The sequence below is a fragment of the Typopeltis vanoorti genome, chromosome 22 (assembly GCF_054136105.1).
Source record: "Typopeltis vanoorti isolate ZY-2024b chromosome 22, IOZ_Tvanoo_1.0, whole genome shotgun sequence".
Lineage (NCBI taxonomy): Eukaryota > Metazoa > Arthropoda > Arachnida > Uropygi > Thelyphonidae > Typopeltis > Typopeltis vanoorti.
The window spans coordinates 31410231-31435417 of record NC_143570.1 but is presented as its reverse complement, the minus strand read 5'-3'; the positions used below and the strand labels follow the sequence as shown (position 1 = coordinate 31435417).

At 37.4% G+C, this 25187-nt stretch overlaps 1 protein-coding gene across 1 annotated transcript in view; it reads left to right on the top strand.

Annotated features, from left to right (window-relative positions):
- LOC150094275 (uncharacterized) overlaps positions 1 to 25187 on the top strand; it is a 449181-nt gene that overhangs the window by 4648 nt on the left and 419346 nt on the right. Inside the window, exon 2 of the mRNA XM_090412434.1 lies at positions 18386 to 18691. Coding sequence (XP_090268560.1) covers positions 18576 to 18691 — 116 coding nt within the window. The 5' untranslated portion in view covers positions 18386 to 18575. The remainder of the gene's footprint in view (positions 1 to 18385; positions 18692 to 25187) is intronic.

The following is a 25187-nucleotide window of genomic DNA, read 5'->3' as shown; positions in this document are numbered from 1 at the left end:
GACTTGTCATTGGGAGGATACTCTACTCTGCTACACATCTCACCATCTCCCCTATTTAATTATTATTATTATTATTATTAAGAGAATCCACGTGGTTTGGCTGTGTGCTTCGCAACCATATGCCTGGGGAAGGAGTGTTCTAGGTTCAATTCCCGTCAGTGACATGAGGAGGTGAAGGATCTTCCTCAGCCATAGCCCAGTTAGCCAGTCTTCGGCATGGACAGTAGGGTTTTTCCCCCAGTTTATCCTGGGATTTTTCATCCTGCAAAGCATGCAAACCGGCCTTGAGAACTCGACACTATGGACATAGGATACACCAGGGCACAGGGCTGACTACCTTATCCTGTGAACGGTTTGAGGTCCAATGATTAATAAACCCTCAACATCGCAAAGTAAAAAAGGGTAAAAGGAAGATGAGATTATTAAGAGAGACCTCCAGGGACTCATCAAGCGAGGCCACATACTACATGTACCGGCACCAGCTATCATCCAATGGAAATCCATTCCGATCACCCACCACTCTATGAGAGAAAAATCTAGCCCTCGCCCCCTTCTTAGCGGCATTCTCAGCTTCCAAGGATGCCCTCTTGTCCTTTCCCCACCCTCATAAATTGAAAAATTCCATCAACTGAAATCCTCTATGCTTTCAGAAGTTTGTAAGTCTCAATCATATCACTCCCTCTTTCTCCTGTTTGCTAGTGTCTGCAGTCTGCAAATTCTCAATCACAACGGAAACGAGGAGACAAGACCTACACACAATAGTCCAAGTGAGGTCTTATCAAGGCCTTGTAAAGAGACAAAATGACATCCTTATCTTTACGTTCATTTCAGCATTACAATTATCTTTTGAGTTGTATTTGCAACCTTTCCTACATGGACCCTGAACTTCAACTTCCTATCCACTAACACTCCCAGATCCCTGGCCTCATTAGTTTCTTCTAGCATAATCCCACCTATATAATATGACATTGCATATCTAATCATGCCAAAGTGAATGGCTTTACATTTACTGGCATTGAACTGACATCCATTTTCCCATGCCCACAATTCCAGCCTATTCAAATCATTCGGCAAGTACTGCATATCAGCAGCATTCCTGATTACCCTACCTATCTTTGCATTATCAGAAAATAGCTGTATGCCACTTATTAGATCCTTCCCAATATCATTAATGTACAGATTGAATAACAGTGGACAAAGCATTGATCCTTGTGGTACACAACTGGTTACCTTAAGTCTTGAAGACTCACATCTTCCATATCCCACTTTTTAATATTTGTCACTCAGCCATTCTCTTATCCACACTAGCTAATATTCTATAATCCAAATCCATATTCTCAAATTTATGCAACAGTCTACCATGCAGTATTCTGTCAAAAATTGCAGCAAAATCCACAAGTATCATGGTATATATCCATTCCCCTTGTCTAGTTCAATGGTAACATTGTTATAGAATGTGAGCAAGTTGCTAAATATGACCTTCCCTTAGTAAATCCATGTTGCTCATTGCAAAGTAGAGATTCACTGTCAACCCATTGAGAAATGGGTTGACAGTGAATTTCTAACCAGTTTTTCCAATATCTTGACCACCACTCCTGAGATAGTAATTGGTCAATAGTTGGATACATCAGTAGCAGTGAACACAATGTTGCGTACACCAGGTTGATAGGTTTTAAGAAAATGGGCACTCGTTAGTTGAACAACCTCTTCTGCATCTGTTACCCTCATGCCATCTGCATTTAGAAGAGTTATTCTTTCATATTCATTCTTTCTTTTACTTGCAGCATATCGATAGAATTCTTGTGGGTTGTTGTCTTTACTATGCAGAGCCAGTTTCTTTTCATTCTCAGACTTTGCTTTCCGTACAACAGTTATGACTATTATAGCCTGCTGCTTATAATTTTCATAATGAACATTATCCTTATGCACACAGTGTTCCTTCCACATCATCCTTTTCTTATGAATCTCTCGTTTAATAAGATTATACATCCATTTGACTCCTACCCTATCCTCAGTTGTCATAATTTCCTGCTTTCTAATTCATCATGTAACCTTTTCTAAATGGAACCTTCATAAACTTAGTAATTTCCCAAGTGAGTACCACATGATCACTGTTACCATCTGGTTGGAGAATAGTTACCTCTTTAACTGAAATATCCTCTGACACTATAATCCAATCTAACATCTTTGACCTCAAATTCCTTCTGTCACATTCTGCTTGAGGAAGTTGTCCTGCAACAGCTCAATAAATTCATTTTCATTCTTCTCATGAGGTTCTACTGCTACCCAATCAATATTTGGATAATTAAAGTCTCCCATTATGATTACTCTTTTCGCACTCATCTTTTCTATTTGGTGATGCATTTCTTCATCACTAGCAACCGGTCCACCAAGTCTGTAATAACATCCCACTCTGTAATTGATCTTGTTAGATTTCACCTCACACCAGATGGCTTCAAACTCACTGCCATATGAAATACTGTAGTACTACAATCATTCGATATTAGCAGCACTCCCCTCATCACCTCACCTCACTATCCTTCCTAAAAATACTGTACCCTTTACACTCGATACCAGTTAGTATGTCTGATTCTAATAGCCAGGTGTCACTAATGCCTACACTCTGAGGTCCCAACATGCAAAAAACTCTACCCCTTTGTTTCTGATACTCCTGGCATTTGTGTGCAGACATAATAATCTACCTGCATGTTCTTTTGTATACTCTTGTTTGCAGTCTGCATGATACAGTTGGACAACTTGCAGAACTCTGTTCTTCTCTAGTGCTTTATTCATGTAAACATCTTTGCACACGTTTGATAGGTCCAAACTGGTTTTGAACACAAAGTCGAAATTGTTCAGTCCTCATCAACATTTCCATGATAAGCCCATTCCCTTCATTAACACAGTTATATAACATTATTGCCCTTACACTCACATTCTCACCATTCCTCCCTTTATAATTTAGTTTCTTTGATTCTCTGTGTTAGGTCTCATACCAGTTATGAGTTTTTCAAGATTCCTGATATGAAACACATTCTCATGTAGGCAACTCTTATACAAATCCAGTCTTCCCTCAAACTCACTCCATTCATCCATTCCTTCTACACAGCCCATCAAATCATTTGCCATCATTGCCCTTCTTGTTAATCCCCCCCACTATATGTAACTTGCTGTCAATGACACTACTGTCATCAACACACAGAATATCATCTACCATCCTTCACCACCAACAATAGTTTTTTTTTTTTTTTGTCTATGAATTGTGTTTTTGTACCTTGGCCGATTTGTCTGTATGGTTAAATGTTCATACATTCATAGGATTTGATAATGCGTTGCAAGAGATTGGTGATAACGTAGCATGGATAGCTGAAGAATTAGAATTGGAAATTGACAATGAAGATGTACAGCATTTGTTGGAAACTGTAGAAGATAGGAGCACAGATTGCACAAGAAGAAAGAAAAAACAGAATGAAACAGAAAGAAGCCCCCCCCCCCACACACAAAAAAAAAAGTTTATAGTGAAATAATTGGCTGAGTTGTTTGCCTCTGTTACTTGAGGAAATGGATTCCAACATGGAGAAATTTAGGAAAGTACACACTGTGTAGCTGTAATTTGCTTGTTATAAAGAAATTTATACAGAAAAGAAAAGGAAACTTGTGCAGACTTCATAATGTACAAATTTTTAAAGACGTGTTCTAAGGATGGCTCACAAGTTACACAAGTTGTAGAAGGTCCAGGTTCATCTTCAGGATATGAGGTAATTGTTAACATATCTTTATGATTCATATATTAATTTCCAACTTTCAAGTTGGCATAGCTATTACAATAGAAGTATTACTTTTGAAATCTCAAATATGAGTAGTTGTTCAGGGTTTGAACAACCACTGATGTGTGGGATTATCAGCTGTTTGGAAATGCAAATCTCCTACTGTGCTATTTTAACATCCAAGAGAGTTACATGATAAAAGAGTTGCCTACCATCAAGAACACAGAGAAATATAAATTAAGTCTTCACTGACTTAATTTATATTCTACCTTCAAACAGTTTTGACAATTGTCTTCCCTTCTGTCTTTCACAGGACAAATTATCTCCTCTGTCCTTAGCTGGTGTTTATCAATTACCTTGCTCTTGACAGTTATCTTATTTCGAACAAACTGGCTGTCCTGTGTGTTTATGATATTAATGATAGTATTCATCATCATTGAATATTATCATTAATATCACATTCAACCTGTGTAGCTCAGCGGAAGTGGTATTTGTACTCCTCAGTACTAGACCGCTCGAAGAAAGAGCATGTGAGTTCGATTCTAATCACTGACTATAGGAAGTTTTTGTAAGCTTTTTTTTGGACTGGTGTTAGACTCGAGAAAATTGACTGTAGAATCCATAAACTCGAGAAAATTGACTGTAGAATCCACACTATTTCAGACATTAAAAATATTGTGTTAGGATTAGGGACTATGAGATGGCAGCACTCGTTAGCTGTCTCTTCACTGCATGCTGCTTAAATTAGAGATAGCTGTGGGCCAGTTATATCTGATTGGCTACCAGTGGAAGTTCAACTGCCCACTCAGTCTCCAAAAGTTAGATAAGACTAAAACGGCCTCGCCTGCTCCCTATAAGGGAATAAAAGGGTTAGCTGATTTTTTTTTCATCATTCATCATCACTTCAAGCTTTAAAGATTATAATTGCTAAAATTACAGCAAAAGTAAGCAATAATACCTATATATATATATATATATATATATAATCATTTCATTAATTTTTAATTTATAAAGAACTGCAGTCAAAAAACACACTCTGATAAGCTTATAGTTTTGATATATTTTATCCTGACTGGGTGGTTAAATCCATAAAATACATTTAAAGAGTGAGACTCTGTTTAATTAATTGCACTGTGAAAAGAAGCAATTTCCTAGGAATAACTTCCAAATTAAAGATCTTGTTAATAGTTTGAAATATAGATAGATAGATGTGATGGAAGAAATGTGAGGTTTATATTATTGAATGTTGTAGGAGCCTCAGAGGATGTAATTGTGAATGAGGTACCAATTCTGTCATGTGGTGAGTGATCCAGGAACCAACTTGGAAGGTGGCCAAACAGGAAGGTTTCAATGAAAATGGATATATGTGGAACTATAGGTAAGTGATTATGGAAAACTCTGCATCGATTTCACAAGAATACAATGGAATGGTGAACTATGAAGAAACACCGGGAGTGTATGAAAATTCTTGAAACAAGTAATGATGTACTATTACACAATGAGAGTAAGATAAACCAATAAAATTGAAATGGATGAACAGATGAATTAAGCAGGCAGTATGAAGAAGTTTTTAGGGGAAAGATATTAGATAACAAGAATCAGGTGCACGAGTATAACATGCAGACTAGAAAAATAACAAACATTTTCTAGTAAGGAAAATGAAGCTCAACATGGGAGAAGATTGGAATCCCAGAGAGTTCTGGCACCTGGATAAAGAGAAAGAATGATTACAGAAGGTAATAGTGAATGATGACAATGATTAACACACAATATATAAATTTATTGAAGGTAAACAACAAGAGATATTTCATGCTGAGGATAGCAGTATATCATCAGCATAGGTAAACAAGACAGATAGAAAATAAGTTAACCAATACAAGCAAGTGCTATATGTTGGTAAGATGTCATACAGTTGAAACCAGACAGAGACATCCATGCTTAAAACTACTTCTTTGAACTAGTATCAAGCACGTGGCGGTGAATTTGAGCTGTGCAGAAGAAAGTGATTTTTAATCGGTGAATAGTCTGTTTTTCCCCCCATTTTTCTACATTTTTGAGTGCTAAATTGTTTCTCTGAATACGAGTGTACTTCAGTGGTTGTTTTTTGGAAGTTAGTTGCTGTCGCGATATAATATATTTTGGTACCATCGGAATCTAATGCATAATGGTGGAAGACAACACGAAGCTAAGTTTTCATTACTGTATTTAGTTATATTTCATTTTATTTAATTATATTTAGTATACTTAAATGTTTTGTTTTGCTTGTAATTGTTTGTACTTTTTTTTTTCTCTTATTTATTTAACGGAATTTATTAATTGAATAATTATTAAAGATTACGCTACTTGGCAGTAAGGAATGATGGCGGATTCAGCTGCAGTCGCAAGTGGCGTATCGCCAAGTCCTCCGCCATTTAAGAACTCTATTATAAGCACTATCATGAGGGACTTTGTGGCATGCAGTACTTGCGGCATGTATGTGTCTCGGGAATTGGATATGTGGCTTGTGACAGAGAGTGGAGAGTGTATGTGCACAAAATGCAGGCAGTTGGAGGAAATAAGTGCATTAGAAATATCGATATCTGACCTTGTTGCTCCAGGAATGGGGAATGAATGTAGGAAGACAAGTAGTGTGATAGGAGAAAATGAAAAATATATATATATGAATGAGAAAATAATAGTTGATAGTGTGGAAGGTGTGGGTGACTGTGAAAGTTTAGGAGATGATTTTGTTTGGGAGAGTGAATTTAGATTAAGAGTGACTGACCTGCAGAGGGAGATAGATGAGCTGAAAAAGTAGGTGGAATGTCTTGTGAATGAGAGCAGAAGTATGAAAGATAAGATTAGGAGAATGGAAGAGAGATAAATGCAAGGCGATTCAGAGTAGGGGAGAGAGAGAATTTTGGGAGTATGAGTGAGAGGTATGGGGGTGCTAGAAGAGGAGAGAATGGAAACAGTAGAAGAGAGGGATTGCGAGAGAGAGGTATGGGAATACTAGCAGACGAGAGGATGGAAACAGTAGGAGAGACGGAATGAGAGAGGGACATGGAGGTGCTAGAAGTGGAGAAAATGGAAACAGTAGGAGAGACGGAATGAGAGAGGGATATGGAAGTGCTAGAAGAGGAGAGAATGGAAACAGTAGGGGAGAGAGGTATGGGAATGCTAGAAGAGAGAATAGCAGTAGAGGAGAGGGAATGAGAGAGATATGGGTATGAAAGAAGAGGAGAGAATGGAAACAATAGGAGAGAGAGGGAATGGTAAGAGGTATAATGTGTGGCGACTTAATGATCCGTGGTGTTCAAGATAGGATGTGTGAGGAGTGTTTGCCAAAAGGAACAATAGAAAGGGTGGCTATGGCAATTAAGAGAGGTGAAAGGATGGATGAGATGATGGTGATGGTAGGAACAAATGACTTGAGTGGTAATGTAAGTCGGGCAGAGAGAGATATGAGATTTTTGCTTGAGGCTGTACAGAAGAAGACAGAGAGAGGAAAAATAGTGTGCGCGTTGCCTAGGTATGATAATGATGAGCTGAGCAGAAGAGCAGTGATATTGAATGGCATAATAGCGAGAATGTGTGACAAGAGAGGACTGGTATATGTGGATGCTTGGAGTGCGTTTGAGGAAAGAGAGGAATTGTATGCGAGAGACCGCTTATGTTTGAATGAGGAATGACGTAAGCATCTGGTGAGATTGCTGTTCTGAACGAGTCAGTGTGTCCCAGGGAGGATGATAGCAGGGATGGCCTCTTGTGGGAGAAGGGAGACGATATCAGGTAACACCGAGCCCAGTGGAGTCTAGAAGGGATAATGCTGGGTATAGAAACAATGGCATTTATATGCTTTATACTAATGCCAGGAGTATCCGGAATAAGGGAGAGGAATTAATTGGTGGTGCAGATAGCATCAGCCTGGCCAAAAATTATTGGGATCACTGAGATGTAGTTGACAGAAGGGGATATAATAACAGGAATAGAAGTCACTGGATATAGCATTTTTCGTCAGGATAGGAGGGGAAGGCGTGGTGGTGGGGTGCTGCTTATGATAAGTGATGACCTATGTCCTCTAAGAGTGGAGGCTTTGGAAGGAAGTGAGACAAATGATTTTGAGAGCGTATGGTGTGAGGTAGGGGTAGGCAAGACAGGATATTTAGTGGGGTGTTGCTACAGACCCAGGAGCAAAGAGGATGGGGACCAGGAGATGTTTAGACAGCTAAGTTTGGCAAGTGCAAGAAGAATGATTGTTATGGGAGATTTTAACTACAGTAGTATAAATTGGAGAGAGGAAGATGCATGTAGCAATAGGGGAATGAAATTTCTAGAATTCTTGAGGGACAAATGTCTTAGGCAACATGTAACAGAGGGAACAAGAGGTTCAAGAGTTTTTGATTTGGTTATAGCATCAGAAGAGATGATAATAACTGAGTTGACATCTCTCCCACCAGTTGAAGACAGTGACCATATGGTTTTGACTTGGAAAATGAATAGACATGAAGGATTATCAAAGAGACAGGAACTTATGTGGAATTATAATTCAGGTGATTATAATAGTCTTAGACATCAACTTCGGGAAGTTTCATGGAGGGAGGAATTGGAAGGCCAGGATATCATTAGTGCATGGGAAATTGTGAAAGAATATTTGTTAGCAGCAATGGTAAGTTGTATACCACGAGTGAAGAAGAGGACACAATTTGGAGTAAAGTGGATGACAAACAATATTAAACAGGAATTGCATGCGAAAAAGAGGCTATGGAAGAGATATAAGGAGACAGGTGAAGAGAAGATGCATGAAGAATATAAGACACAGGCCAGAAGAGTGACTAGTGTGGTAAGGAAAGTGAAACTGGAATATGAGAGGAGATTGGCCCTAAGATCCAAAGAAAATCCTAGGGAATTTTTTAGATATGTGGACAGTAAGAGGAGAAACGACTGTGGAAGAATGATATTGTGGGATAAAAATGGGAATAGAGTGACTGATGCAGAGGACATAGTGGAATTGTTCAATGAACACTTTATTGGAGTATTTCATCCTAGAGATGTCAGTTTTAATGCTAGAGGGATATGGCTGGTTTGAGGTTTAGAGGTACAGGAGGAGAGTGTGCTTCAGATACTGAGTACTCTGGATGTCAGTAAAGCTTTGGGACTGGATGGTATTCCACCACGAGTTTTGAGAGAATGTGCTAGGGAACTGACTGTGCCTTGAACCTGGCTTTTCAATGAAAGTCTGGCTTTGGCAAAGGTGCCCAGGAAATGGAAGGAAGGTAAGATAGTGCCATTGCATAAGGGCAGTAGCAGACTGGAAGTGTCTAATTATAGACCAGTTTGTGTGTCATCAGTAGTTGTTAAGATCTTGGAGAAAGTAGTGAGGGAAAATACAGCATTGGGCAGATGAGGGTAATGTTATCTGTGAGAGTAAACATGGATTTGTGAAGGGGCGCTCTTGGTTTAGCAATATGCTAGCCTTTTATGATAAAGTTACAAGAGCATTAGATGAGGGAAAGGCATACACTGCCATTTTCTTAGGCTTAGCGAATGCATTTGACAGGGTGCCACATGATAAGTTGATATTTAAGTTGCAGCACCATGGGTCTGGATGTCAGATTGGTCAACTGGATTCAGGATTGGCTGTCTGATAGGTATCAGAGAGTTGTGTATGGTGGGGCAGTTTCAAGGAAGCAGAGGGTTACAAGTGGGGGTCCCACAGGGCTCAGTACTAGGACCTATATTGTTTAACCTTTATATAAATGACATTGCAAGGGGATATTCAGTTGTTTGCAGATGATGCGAAGCTGGGAAGGATTATTAGTAATAGTGCAGATGTGGTAGCCCTGCAAGAGGATTTGAATAAGCTAGATAAATGGGCAAAAAAATGACTGGGGGGTGTCAGTTTAATGCAGCAAAATGTAAGGTCTTGAGATTTGGGAAACATCGATGGGATGCTGCATACTCTATGGGAGGAGTTATACTGGAGGAAGTAGGGGAAACAAGAGATCTGGGGGTTGATGATTGTTATAAACCTGAAGTTTAGGGGGACATATTGCAAAGGTGGTGAAGGTAACACAGAGGATTGCTGCAATTATGAGAAGGACACTGACCTGCAGAGATAAAACAGTTATCATTCCATTGTATAAGTCTCTGGTCAGACCTCACTTGGACTATTGTTCTCGGATTTGGTCCCCAGGATTTGAAGGGGATAAATTAACTGTGGGAAGGATACAAAGATGGTTTCAGGACTGTACAATGTTAATTATGAGGATCGGCTGAGGGAATGTGGACTGCAGAGTTTGGTGGATAGAAGAAGGAGAGGTGATATGATTGAGACTTAAACTGTTGAGAGGTGTTACAGGGTTGACACTGGGGAGTTCTTTCGCTTGGTTGAACAGCGGGAAGGAGTGATGACAAGAGACCATCCCTGGAAGTTACGAAAGGAAACTGTGAGCAAGAGGGTGAGGAGTGGTTTCTTTGCATGGAGGGTGGTTGAACCATGGAATGCATTGCCTGATGGAGTGGTGAGAGCGAAAACGGTCAATGAGTTTTAGGAGTGGTATGATAGACTTTGTGTTTTTTTTTGGGGGGGGGATCTCCCCTCGACGAGTCTTGATAGACTTTGTGTTTCTTAGGAAAGACCTCCCACGATGAGTCTTTTGACTCCATGGAGGCCTGAATAATAATAATAATAATAATAATAAAGTAAAAGTTGGTATAAAGAAATCTTGAATCTCTTTTGCTGTGAACTTCCCCAATTGGGTACTGACAAGAACACTTTGTTTCATAACTTATTGAAGTTCCAAGGATACCCTAACACAGTGTTTCCCAAACTTTTTTGGATCATGCCCCACCTCAACACGCCAAAGATTTTGATGCCCCCTCTCTCTAACATAATAGTCAGCCAAGTTCTGAAAAAGTATAATATAAATAGGTACTTTAAATAAAAAAGGAACATAGGTAAAACTGTTTTTAATTTGACTTTGTACAATGAATATAAATTTTATATTACGCTTTGTATATTATAAAATATAAATCGAACTGAACTCAGGAAAATAAAATCCAAGTTAATGTGATCCTTGAGCTTGATATCTGCTGCAAAGAGTTTTTATTTGAGGTACTAATTTAGTCATTTTCAATCTGAAATCCCACGGTTTGTGATATCCAGATTTCTGTTTTTCAGTAACAAGTCATTTACAGCAGTGCTTTCCAAAACTTATTAATGTAAAGGCCCCCTTGGAAAAATTAAAATATTTCACAGCCCCCCCATGAAAAAAAAAATCGTAATACAGACATATATTATTATAATATTTATTGTATTTATATTCAATACAAAACATACACAGCGAATATCGCAAAAATCAAATGCAAATATTAAATTTTTAACATCTCACATACACATTTGACATGGAACACTTAGTCTTAATTTGATTTCATTATTTCACTGCCCCCCCCCCCCAACAAAACTAATGGCCCCCAGTTTGGGAAGCACTGATTTACAGCACTAAAGCCACATTTGACTAAATATGACAACAGGAAGGACAACAGTAATTTTTTGCAAAACTAGTGAGGAGCTTAAGGATCTTCCTCATCCATAGCCAAGTTAGCCGGTCTTGGGCATGGACAGCAGGGTTTTCCCCCTAGTTTATCTGGGGTTTTTCTTCCTGCAAGCAGGCAAACCGGCCCTATGAACATGCACATGGATACAGTCATGAATGTCACCCTTAGTGGGTGCAGCAGAGGAGTGGCGATCTGGCTGCATTAATACACCAGTCGTCAGTAACCCCTCATTAGGAGGGGACTCAACCCATCCTAGCTGGATGAGAGGGATAGGATAGTTGAATTTCGGTATTTCATTTCCGTCTCTTCAGATTGCCATGCCATTGTTCTAATAGACTCATCATTTTGCTTTTCTGAGAGTTCTTGATACTGTATTTATGTATTTATGTTGACTGCTGAACTAGTGCTGTCAGATTTTTTCTCGGAAAGTCAGGGTTACAACATTGATAATTTATCACCGACAATGGTGATTTTTTGACTATATCGGTGATGAGGTGACGAATGCCTCATCATTTTATAATTGTCCCCCTGTGGGGCGTACGCCCCTTGTTGGGAAACACTGCCCTAACAGAAGGGATCTTACTTGGAGAATTGCATATGGTTGCCTTCCAGTCAATACCATGAAATGGATTTACCTTAACATTGGAGATCCAATCTGTGACATCTGTTACTGATGTTACAGCTGTCCTCTTGCCCTGTGTATTTGGAACAGATTATGTAATGTGTTGGGTATTCCATTACTTACAACAGAACAAGTTATTTTTTTTGCACTATCCACCACTCAGCAATGGGAAGAGAATTTTGATTTTTGTAATCAATTAATTAAAATACCATTTATGGAAGGTTAGAAAGAAATATGGATTTGAATTCCAGCAATATGACATCAGAATGCTTTACAATATTGTATTGTGGAAATTTTATTGTTCAGTCAGACAATTTTTGTGTTTAGAAAGAAGCATTCCAGGAGATATCAAATTTTTGGCTAGGTGGGGTAGACCATCCACATCATGCAGTATTATTATTATTATTATACGGGTATCTCCATGGAGTCAGAAGACTCATCGCAGGAGACACAAACTATCCACACAATATCTGTCATAAATCTTCTTGAACTCATTTACAGACGAAGCACTCACAACAATGCATTCAATTCATTTGCCAGTCTTGAAGGGAAAAATCTAGTCCTCACACTCTTACTTAATTTCCAGGGGTGACCTCTCATTCTTCCACCACTATCCCACTGCTGAGATATTTCCCCTAAATCAATCTTATAAAAACCTTTTAGTAATTTAAATGTTTCTATTATATCCCCTCTTCTCTGCCTATCAACTAACCTCGGTAATTCACAAACTCTCAATCTATCAATGTAGGGAGCATTCCCTACACAACTCGCCAACTTAATCAATCCCCTCTGAACCTTTTCTACCACTTCTTCATCTCCAAGGAATTCAGACGACCAGACTTGAGCATAGTAATCCAGATGTGGAAGTATCAATGTCTTATAAAGAGGAATAATAACTTCTTTATCTCTGCATGTTAGTGTGTTCTTCAATAACCAAGTAATCCTATGAGCCATCTTGGACACCTTAGCAGTGTACCCTCTGAACTTCAGCTCCCTATCCACTAACATCTCTAGCTTCATCAATCTCTTGGAATACCGTTCCATCAATGCGGTACACAGCTGGTAATCTTTTAATACCAAAATGCATAACTTTACACTTTTTCACATTGAACTGACATCCACTACCTTTTGCCAGATTATTTAAATCATCCTGCAAGTTCTCTAGATCAGCTTGGTTAATTATTGCACTACCCAATATAGGAAACTACCCAAAATGATATAGGAAATGACTTGAAGTCATTTCCTATATCATTTAAGTACAAATTAAACAATAACGGTCCAAGCAAAGAGCCCTGAGGCACACCACTGGTCACCTGCTTTATTCTGGACTCTGCTCCTCCATATGAGAGTGGTCTGAAAAGTTTTCTGCCTCGACCATAGATGGCTCACTATCAGCAAGATTTTTTTTTTTCTAAGTTGGTACATTTGTCATAAGCATCCATGTGAAATTGCAAGTCATTCTATCAAGTAGTTTGTTTTATACAGCTGTCTGAAGCAAAAGTGTTGTCTCTATCCCTTGAAAAGGATAAAATTGAGTATCGTGCGGTTATAAAATTTTTTGTAAAAGAAGGTTTAACAGCAAACAAAATTCATTCGAAGTTCATAAAAGTTTATGGTCACTCTTCTCCTTCATTTTTGACAATTAAGAAATGGGCTGCTGAGTTTAAACATGGCCATACTAGCCTTGAAGATGATCCACATAAAGGACATCCAAAAAGTGCAACAACACCAGAAATCTTTGATCAAGTGCATGATATGGTATTGGATGACTGGCGAGTCAAAGCATGAAATTGCTGAGACTATAGGCATTTCAAAAGAATGTGTAGGATATATTTTACATGAAGAATTGCATATGAAAAAGCTTTTCATATGCAAAATCTCTGAGCAGTGCTTGGAGCATTTTAACAAGAATAAAACTTTTATTCTTGTTAAAATTTTAACAAGAATATGGATGAGACTTGGATTCACCATTACACGCCAGAATCCAAACAGCAGTCAAAACAGAGGATAGAAGCCGGTTGTTCAGTGGCAAAGAAGACAAAGTCGGTTCCATCAGCAGGAAAGGCCAGCATCAGTGTTTTGGGATGCTAAAGCATCTTGTTTATTAATTGTCTTGAAAAGGGTAAAACAATAACTGGGGAATATTATTCTAATCTTTTAATCAGAAAGACTAGATGACAAAATTCATGACAAAAGACCCGGTCTGTAGAAGAAAAAAATCATTTTTCATGAGGACAATGCACCTGCAAAAGTGTTTGGCAATGGGAAAATTAAGGGATCTGCACTATGAATTGTTGGAACATCCACCCTATTCCCCAGATTTGACTCCCTCTGATTTCTGTCTCTTCCAAAAACTAAAACTCTTCCTCGCTGGTCAGCATTTTTCTTCAAATCAAGAGGTGATTGCAGCTGAAGAGGTGTGTTTTTCAGATCTTACTGAGAACCACTACAGGGATAGGAGCATCATGGCTCTGGAGCATCGCTGGAATACATGTAATTAGTCTTAAGGGAGATTATGTTGAAAAATTAAAATAATTTTGAAATTCTAAATTAGTTTTTTCATTGTTAGGCAGAGAACTTTTCAGACCACCCTCATACACTACTTTCTGGTATCTTTCCATGAACCATTTTCTTATTCAATTCACCAGTTTAATATCCATTCCCATTGGTTCTAATTTGCATAACAGTATTCTATGGGATATCCTATCAAAAGCCTTAGTAAAATTCAGAAGTATCTCTGTGTAGCCATTAACTCTGTCCAACTCAGCTGTCATTCTATTATAAAAAGTTAATAAATTACTAAGACAGGACTGACCTTTAACAAAACCGTATTGGCCCCCATAGAGTATCATATTCTTATCCACCCATTCTTAAATTCTGTCCTTAACTAACTTTTCCAATACTTTTACCACCACTCCCGAGATAGTGATTGGTCTATAATTTGCTACCACAGTCTTAGAGCCTCCTTTATGCAAAGGAACTATTTTACCTTCCACTCCCTAGGGACCACACCAGAGCTCAAACTTAGTTTGAGTTCTGGTGTGGTCAGCTAATGAATCAGAGGTACTTAGGATATTTCAGAAATTAAATGCAAACACTGTTATAGGTTGAGATGGAATATCAGCTCAGGGACCTGGGCAGATATTCCATCTCAACCTATAGCAGTGTTTGCATTTAATTTCTGAAATATCCTAAGTACCTCTGATTCATTAGCTTCAGTTCTCATATCAGTTATTGCTGCATATACAGAAATATCCTCACTTGGGTGATAGACTTTTGAAAAGTGGTCACTCAGTAATTCTACTGATTCAGTCACCTCAATACCATCAGTGCCCACTAAGGTTATCCTTCCAAAGTCATTCTTCCTTTTACTTGACATGTAGTGGAAGAATTCTTTGGAACTTCATTTGAATCCCCTTAGTTAATGTCTTCTCATAATCTGATTTAGCTCTCCTTACTATGCTGGTAACCTTTCTAGCCTGAGCTTTGTAATGCTTGTGAGTGTACTGATCACATTTCTCCTTGTAAATTCTCCATAACATTTTTTTTTTTTGCAGTTCAAGCCTAATATTACTACTCATCCATTTAACGCCTAAGACCTTATTTATAAACCTTTATTTTTAAACTTTATTTATTTTGCTGACCATGGGAATCCATTCTGATATTGCTTCCCTCACATACTCGCTGATTATATCTCATGCACTGCTAACATCTTTCCCCTGCAATCTCAGTTCTCCTGGCCTATAGCAGCAACCAACTGTATATACGTTCCGTTGGCTACTATTTCACACCAGATTGCCTCAAATGAGTTATCATTCACACGTCCATCTTCTTGTTATACTACTTTTTTTTTAGCTGCAACTCTTCAACTATCATCAACAGTACCCCTCCCTCCCCCTGTTCTATTTGCTCTATCCTCCCTGAAAATACTGTACCCATCACATCCAATTCCAGTAATTACATCTTCTGCTGACACCCAGGTTTCACTAATTTTGGAAGTTTATTTTCCACTTGGTTAGACTATAATAAATTTAGTTTAATCCTTTATCCAAGTGGAAGCAAACAAAGTTTGCACCTGAAGTATCTTTAGGACTGAGGCAACTCATGGTAAAGGTGGACCAAGCTCTCATCACTCCTTGTCTCAGTATCTCCCATAATGCAAAGCACATCTCCTTGCAGACATGTATAATGCTATGTATTAAGGGAAGGGCCACTACTCAGACCGGTTTCTGCCTTTATTGAGGTCTCGTCAGTGGGAGCTAGATCCAGAAGTGGTGATACTAAGGCAGAAGCAATGGAGAGGTCATATTTACCAAACGAGTTGTCAAAAGGTGTACCACCTTATTATTAAATTACTCTGGATTTAGAGAAAGATGGTGGAAGTTTATTTTCCACTTGGTTAGACTATAATAAATTTAGTTTAATCCTTTATCCAAGTGTAAGCAAACAAAGTTTGCGCCTAAAGTATCTTCAGGACTCAGGCAACTCGTGGTAAAGGTGGACCAAGCTCTCATCACCCCCTTGTCACAGTATCTCTCATAATGCAAAGCACATCTTCTTGTAGACATGTATAATGCTATGCATTAAGGGAAGGGACACTGCCCAGACCGGTTTCGACCTTTATTGAGGTCTCGTCAGTGAGAGCCAGACCCAGAAGTGGTGATACTAAGGCAGAAGCAATGGAGAGGTCATATTTACCTACACGAGTTGCCAAAAGGTGTACCACCTTATTATTAAATTACTCTGGATTTAGAGAAAGATGTTGGAAGTTTATTCCACTTGGTTAGACTATAATAAATTTAGTTTAATCCTGAGTTGCCTCAGTCCTAAAGTTACTTCAAGCGCAAACTTTGTTTGCTTACACTTGGATAAAGGATTAAACTAAATTTATTATATTCTAACCAAGTGGAAAATAAACTTCCAACATCTTTCTCTAAATACAGAGTAATTTAATAGCACTTTGTAGCATTAAACTGATGGCTCCACTCACTCTTGCTCTCTCACATTCTTTTGGGATTCTTCTGCAAGACCACAACATTGCTCTGCCCCTCATAATTCTTCTCAACCTTGCATTGCTGGCAACTGCTGTGCATCTCCAGTTAAGCCTGCCCCAATATCATTAACATACATTTAAACAATAATGGCCCCAAAATAGAACCCTGCAGCACTTTGCAAGTGACCTTCCTCTTTTGGAATACCACTTCCCCATACACAACCCACTGATACTTCTGACAGCCAATCACCTGTCTCCCACTGAAATCCATTTAGTTTCACTTATCAGCTTGTTATCTGGCAACCTATCAAAGGTCTTTGAAAAATCCAAGTATACCACTGTATATGTATCCATTATCTGTTCCCTTTTTTTGTAAGACATAAGCAGATTACTAAAACATGACCTTCTCCTGACAAACCCATGTTGATCATAAAGAATACTGCTGTTATCAACTTGAATTGTGAATCCTAGTCCTCACCAACCTCTCTTACTCCTTAACAACAGCAACTCTAGGCATACAGATTGGCCTATAATATGTAACTTTAGTCTTATCCCCACACCTTTAAGTGGAACAATTTTTCCCACTTTCTATTCCTTTGGAACTTATCCTTATGCAAGACTCGTGCTAAACAGGTGACAAGGATGCATTTAATTCCATAGGGATGCACAGTGATATTTCACTACTACCTTATTAGCATAAAGTTTACTTAATTCCTCATATATCTTCTGGCTCACTCACTATCAGTCCCTCCTCCCTCTGCACTCCAGCTTGTCATGTTATGTTGCCTTCATACGGATGAAGTATTCAGTGAGCAGTTTATCATGGTATTTCACTCTGCATCAGTTAACAATCTATCATTGTTATCAACTATCAGCATCCTCCCATAGTCATTCTTTCTTCTACTCACTACATATCAAAAGAATTGATTAGTTTCTTGGCTTGATTGGTTAATTTCTGCCCATAACATTTTTTATTTGCTGTCTCTACCCCCCCCCCCCCCGAGTCATTGTGTGTCTTTTTTTTTAATAATTTCTTACTATCATCATCACTCTGATGCTCTTGTAACAAGTGACAAAATATTAGAGGTAATGAATCTTTTTTTTTTTTTTCTCTGACACTTCACTAACACTTTTCGACATGTATTAACATGTTAAAAAGTGTTATTTGTTTGTTTAGTATGTCTGACATGCATATTTCTCTAAGATGTTCGGTATTATAGCAGATATTTATACTTTGGTTATAATAATAACCGCTGTTGATTGCTGTTGATTTGTTGTCTTTATGTAATAACAAGTATCATAATATATTATAAAATTAATTTTCTTTTTTTTTTTTCATTTTTGATTTTTACTGTCAAATATCACATGATTCCACTTTTGTGAGATATCTTACAAAAGTGGAGTTATATTGAAAGAAATATTGCTATTTATAAATACATACATCTCCCTTTTTTTCCCCCTTAGATTTGTATATTGCCTTATATCTTATTGAACATTTTATAAAATGGCATCAAGAACTTGTCAGATGGTTATACTGTTTTATTTTTGGATATCTTGATCCATATTTACTACAGAGGTGCTGCTCAAAATTTATTCATGTATGGAAAAAATGTCTAGAATGATTTTGAATAGGATTATATTATACTGTATATAAATGAGTGAAGTGATGGAACCAGATCTTGATAAACTCTCAGCAACGGAGTGCAGTACTATTGTAAATGTTTTGGAACGTGATAAAGTACTGAGAAGTTCTGAAGAACTGAGAATTCGGTAAGTAATTTTGATAGTTTTCTGTTTAATTTTTTTAGCACACATTTTAAATGCAAATAAGGTAAGTTTTTAACTTTTGTGTTTTTTTTGTATTGTTTTTGGCCACATCATCAGCTTTTTATGGGATCAAATGACTTGCTGTGTTGCAGTGTTCACTATCAGAGAATTTATAAAACTACAATTTAAACTGTTTCTCATTAAATTAAATTAAATTACAGTGTAATAAATCGAACATGTCTGATTTAAACTGTAATTTTAAATTTTTAATTGATAAATAATCATTAATCTTAAATCTCTAGGTTGGTTTAAAAAAGGGGGGTATGCCATAAAGCTTAGTTTTTTTTTTACTCATTCTATTTTATATGTGGCCAGAAGAAAGAATAATTATGGCAAGATTAGATGATAGGGATGGTACATAAGTAGCAGAGGCAAGACTTATTTAATGTGTAATTCATTAAGATATTTCATTTTGGTGAGTTTATCACATTAACAAATCTTGAGCGAAGATGTGGTACAGGAGGAGCTAGAAGTGAGTGACAGTAGGAAGTATGTGAGAAACTAAGCACACTTGTTAATAAGGTGATAGGACTTGATATGTTTGCTGGAAATATACCAAATGCAATGGAGGTTGCATAACTTTGAAGTAATAGCCAAGGGCCTGACAGCAGGGACTGCAGCCAGAGAATTGTAAGAACAACACAAATATGAAGAGGATATAGACATGTAGAAATAAAAAGTATGGGTTGAATGTATGTGGCCTGCCTTACTCAGTAGGGTGACCAAAATTTTAGGAAGACAAACTGGGACAAAGTGATTTTTTTAGAAAGTCAAACCAGGACAAAATGGTGGTTGATTGAAGATCGACCACAGTAAAATACAGAAAATTTTCTGCAGATAATATTGATATGTAGAGCAAATTTTAAAAGTGAGCCAGAAATAATGCGAGATTGGAAACAGTATAGAATACGTGAATAAAGATATTAAAAAATAAGAATAAACTATAAAAAAATCAGAAGACAAAAAATTTAAACCTTTATGAAATTTAAAATTATGAGCTAAGAAAACAAACAAAAAATATAATAAAAATGACCAACGAGCAGTTACTACAATCTGCTTGTTTTGTGGAGGGGGACATAAAAATCAGCATTAAAAAGACAGACCGGAAAAATAGGCAGGAACACTCAAAATATCAGTTACATTTTGAATGGAGAATCTATAAAATAAGTAAAACATTTTGACATTATATTTAGGCACAGTTTTTAGAGAAGGTGGCAAATTAAATATGAAAATTGACAACAAAATAAGCAAAGATGGTATAGTAAAAAGTCAATTAAAATACATTTATATGAAACAAGTGAGAAATTAGTCAAAACACACTAAACCAGCTGTGTGTTCAAACCAATTTTAGCTTATGGATCTGAGAGCTGAGTTAGAACCAAAACGAATCTAGATTAATCTAAAACCGTAGCCATCCCATACATTAAAGGATTATCAGAAAAAATCAACAGAATCCTACAATATTATAACCTCAATGCCACCTTTAAACCACCCACGAAACTTAAAACCATATTTAACTCCTCTAAGGATCCTCTCCTCAAATTAGCACATCCTGGAGTCTATTGCATCCGCTGCACCTATAACTTACCGTACATTGGTGAAACAGGATGGACAATCCCTATACGCAAGAAAGGACACATTAAATATAACCATTATGGTGAAGCAGGCCTCTCAGACCACGTGCTCAACATCTTACACCAAATCAACTGGAAAAGCACCCGCTCTTTACACCACACAAAAACCTGGTATGAAAGGAAATTTAAGGAAGCCTGCGAAATCCTGATAAACCACCCAAATATCAACAACAAAGATAGCATGAAAATTTCAAGGATCTGGATGGCACACATTCAGCCTACCTAATATATAAGATCCAACATAAGTCAGGCCTCTAGCCAATCTTCAGCCAGTATTAGAAACCATTCCATACCAACTGGCTGGAATGTACAAGTATAATCATGATGTTAATATATGTATATAGATACTTGTTGTTGCACCCAATGTATTTCTACAACCAACAGATAACACTAATAATAGGACTCTAGCGTTGATGTATGATTTTTTTTTTTTTTTTTTCACCAGAGGTCAGGCTAACAATTGTTGTAGCGGTTGGTTAATATCTTTAACAAACCAGTTGGATTGTAATGTAGCTTGTTTTATGTGTATAGTTGTATGCTCCAGAAGATGACCTTGACATAAAGGTCGAAACATCGAATGTAGATTTTAGTTATATTAAACTAAAGTTTTTATTCAAACATGATAGTTGTCTCCATAATTTTCAAAAATGCACTGAAATATAAGATCTGAGAGTATTGGAGTTCTTAGAGATAACAGACTAATTTTGCTTCACATTGTGCTATCATAGTATCCTGTTTACATGTTGAGAATATATATCAGGAATTTGATGATAATAATAATAATCATTAACACAATAATGACAATTATTATAATTAACAGGTCTCAATAGGATCAGTAGGTGCATCACAGGTATCATTGTAGGCATTTCTTTAATATTCTACTTTTTCATTTTCCTTTTTCATTAACAACACATTATGGCATCACACTCCGGTCACCCACACTTCTCCATATAAAGTGCTCTCTCTCTCCCTTATGTATATAGTTTTCTCTTGTTCTTCCTCTCTTTATTCTTTGCTATGTATAGTTCTTCCATATTAATCTGATAAAACTCGCTCGCCAACTTAGGTCTCTACAGGAATGGATTAATGAAAATGAGACACTGTATGGGGGACAGCATGGTTTTGTGAATGGTAGATCATGCCTCAGTAACTTGCTCAGGTTTTATAACACAGTGACGGCTGAACCAGATAAGGGTAATGGGTTTACAGTGATACTACTGGACCTGTCTAAGGCCTTTGACAGGATACCACATGGAATTCTAATCCGTAAACTGCAACATATGGGAATGGATATAGGGTTGGTGAGATGGATAGGAGGGTGGTTGATGGAGAGATATCATAGAGTAGTTTACTCAGGAGTAGAGTCCAAAAGATGGCCTGTGACTAGTGGTGTGCTGCAGGGTTCTGTTCTTGGACCACTGCTGTTTAATTTGTTCATTAACGATATAGGGAAGGATCTGAGAGGAACGGTTCATTTGTTTGCTGATGATGCAAAGTTGGGTAGGGCAATAGTGAATGCAGAAAATGTCAAAATTTTGCTGGATGATTTGGATAGATTGGAGGTCTGGGCTAAGGAGAATGGATGTCAATTGAATGTGGCAAAATGTAAGGTTATGTATGCATTTTGGGGTGAAAAGATTAGCAGCAGTTTACTACATTGGTGGAACTGTACTCCAGGAAATTGATGAGGCACGATTTTTAGGAGTGTTGGTGGATAAGGAGTTTAAGTTTAGGGGGCACATTGCAAAAGTGGCCAAATCAGCTCATCAAATCATTTGGTTGCTGAAGAATACATTGACAAGCAGGTTATTGTTCCTCTGTATCGAGCCTTGATAAGACCCCATCTTGACTATTGTGCCCAGATTTGGTCACCTAGGTTTCTTCTTGATGGGGAGGAGGTTGAGAGGATCCAGAGGCGAGTGACCAAGATCATAGCAGGTCTATGGAATGAACCTTACGAGAACAGGTTTAAGATTTGTGGGTTGCAAAAATTGGTTGATAGGCAGAAAAGGGGAGATATGATTGAGACATTCAAATTGCTGAAGGGTTTCTATAGGATTAATTCAGAGGATATTTTTGAGAACAGGACTGGTGGTGGGAGGACCAGGGGACATCCATGAAAGCTGGGCAAGAATGTGGTTGGTAAGGGTGTTAGTGCTAGGTTTTTTACTTTTAGAGTGGTGAATGAGTGGAATGAGCTGCCAGAGTCTGTTGTGGGTGCTATGACAGTGAATGAGTTCAAGGCAAAGTATGATAGATACTGTGTGTATTTCGAATAATTATGATGGACTTGATGTTTAGGGCCTCCCTTGATGAGTCCAAGGACTCCATGTAGTTGCCCATAATAATAATAATATATCACCTTTCCTATCTGCTTATCCAAAGTCTCTTAAATGTACATTTTCTGAATCTCTCCTCCATAACTAGAAGTTGTTCCAGATATTTGATATTTTCATAGTTACTTATCTTGCAGCACTTGCTAGCATTTTCACATCTTAATTATTATTATTATTATTATTCAGGCCTCCATGGAGTCAAAAGACTCATCGTGGGAATTAGGTAACCAAGTTTTTTGCTAGATGTAGTTTCGCAGTTCTCGTGTGCCTTTTGAATTTCTATGTTGACTAACATCCCCATATCCTGAATCTCATCAATTTCCTGGAATAAAGTTTCAGTTTGGAACACAGTATGTTTATTATATTTCTCTTCTTTAATGTGCAAAATCTTATCTTCATTGGCATTAAAATGGGAATGCTGCTCACCTGTCCAAGTTGAAAGGTTTTTTTTTTTTTTTTTTTTTTTTTTAAATTTTCTTGGATTTAATATTAGCCTCACTTCTTATTAACTATTTCCAGTTTGCGCTGTCAGCAAGTATCTGAATATCCCTTGCCAGTTGTCATGAAATGTCATTAATAAATGAGTTGAACGGTAGTGGCCTGAGAATATAATTCTGTGGCAATTTGCTGCTGGTTATCTTCCTTTCTTGGAAATCCCCACCCCCATTCATATATTCAAGTAACTATCTTTCAGACAACTAGTCTCTTTTCATTCTCACTTGCTAATCTATTATCCATCCCTATTTTCTTTGACTTTTGCATCAGTTGGGCACATGCCAGTTTGTTGAATGCCCTTGGGAGAAGTCAAAAGTTATCACTGTGACTCCCCTTATCCAGCAGAATTATGCAAGAAACTTGCATAAAATGCAAGTACACTGTTAAGAAACTCCCAGCAACCTCAAATGACAAGTTGCTTAACTATTATATAGAATTCCTAACTAATTTCTCCACTATCCTAATTGCAAATGCAAATATAAAGACTAGTCTTAAAGTGGAAACTTCTGTTTTAGTACCATTCTTGTGCAGTGGCACCATTTTTTCCATCCTTCCACTCATTTGGAACCATCCCTATTGCAGGATTCATACATGCATGTAGAGTTCTACATCATACATTCAAAATTCTGTGTCAACCTTCCAGATAGTTGGATGCACATGAAACACAAGATTTCAGAGGAACAGAGATTCTCCATTATATACAGTCAGTCACAGATAAGATATCAAGGCTGCTACAACAATAGAGCATAAAGGTTGCTTCTACTCCCTCAGTAAGATGTCTAATCTTCTGAAATCTTAAAATCCTCTCCATCCACCACTTAAAAAACCTGATATCTACAAGATCAGCTGTATGTACCTGTGGTTGTGCTATACTGGACAGACAAGCAGGTTAGGAGAGACATCCAAGTCTGAATGTATAAAGGACATGGAGAATGAAAGAAATTACAAATTAGAATTGACAGCACATAGAAAGTAAACATCAATTACTATAGCAAGAAACTGAAATGATCACGTAGATTACAGATTTTTCTTAAGAGCTTTAACCCGTTTGTAAATGTTATTGGACTTATGTGAGGAAGCAAGTCCATCCAGGGTGGCAATGGTATGAACTCAGTGAAATACCCAATTATTATTTATACCAGAATAAATAATAATTGTGTTTCCTAGTATTAAATGTGTTCAAATACTATTTCCATTACTATCAAATGTGTTCAAATACTGTGCTTCCTAGTATTAAATGTGTTCAAATCCTATTTCCATTACTATTAAATGTGCTTGAATACTGTGTTCATTACTTTTAAATATTCAAGATTAGTTTTATTTTTGTGAGGAAAAAACTTGAGTACCCAGAGGGAAACCAACTATAGCCACAATCTGGGACCAACTAAAACACAAATATTCATGCACTGATTAATTATCACTGTGGCCACCTGCTCTTCAGTTGGTGTTGCATTGTGCCTCTATGGTTAGTTTTCCTTTAGGTTCTTCAGTTTCTTCCTCACAAGCATAAAACCAACCTTGAAAACACCTGCACATAAATGTCATGTATATTCACTCAGTTTATCTTTGCATTCATTCTGTTACTTTTTATTTTTATTATTATTATTATTTTGACACCTCCAGGGAGTCCAAAGACTCATCGAGGGAGAGTGTGCCGACAGCATCGAACGATTGTCCCCTTCCAACTACTAACCACGCTCAAACTTACTTAACTGAGCCATTAGTAGCAGAGGCTCTACCAATCGACCAACCTTTGCCGGCAATTTCATTTTGTATTTATTTTTTTCCATATATATTTATACACAGACGTAACAGTATTGACATGTTCTATACTGCCAAATTAGATAATCATTATACATAAACTTCAATGAACCTATGGTTGTGCTACATTGGACAGACAAGCAGGTGAGGAGAGACATCCAAGTCTGAATGTGTAAAGGACATGGAGAATGCAAGAAAATACAAATCAGTAAT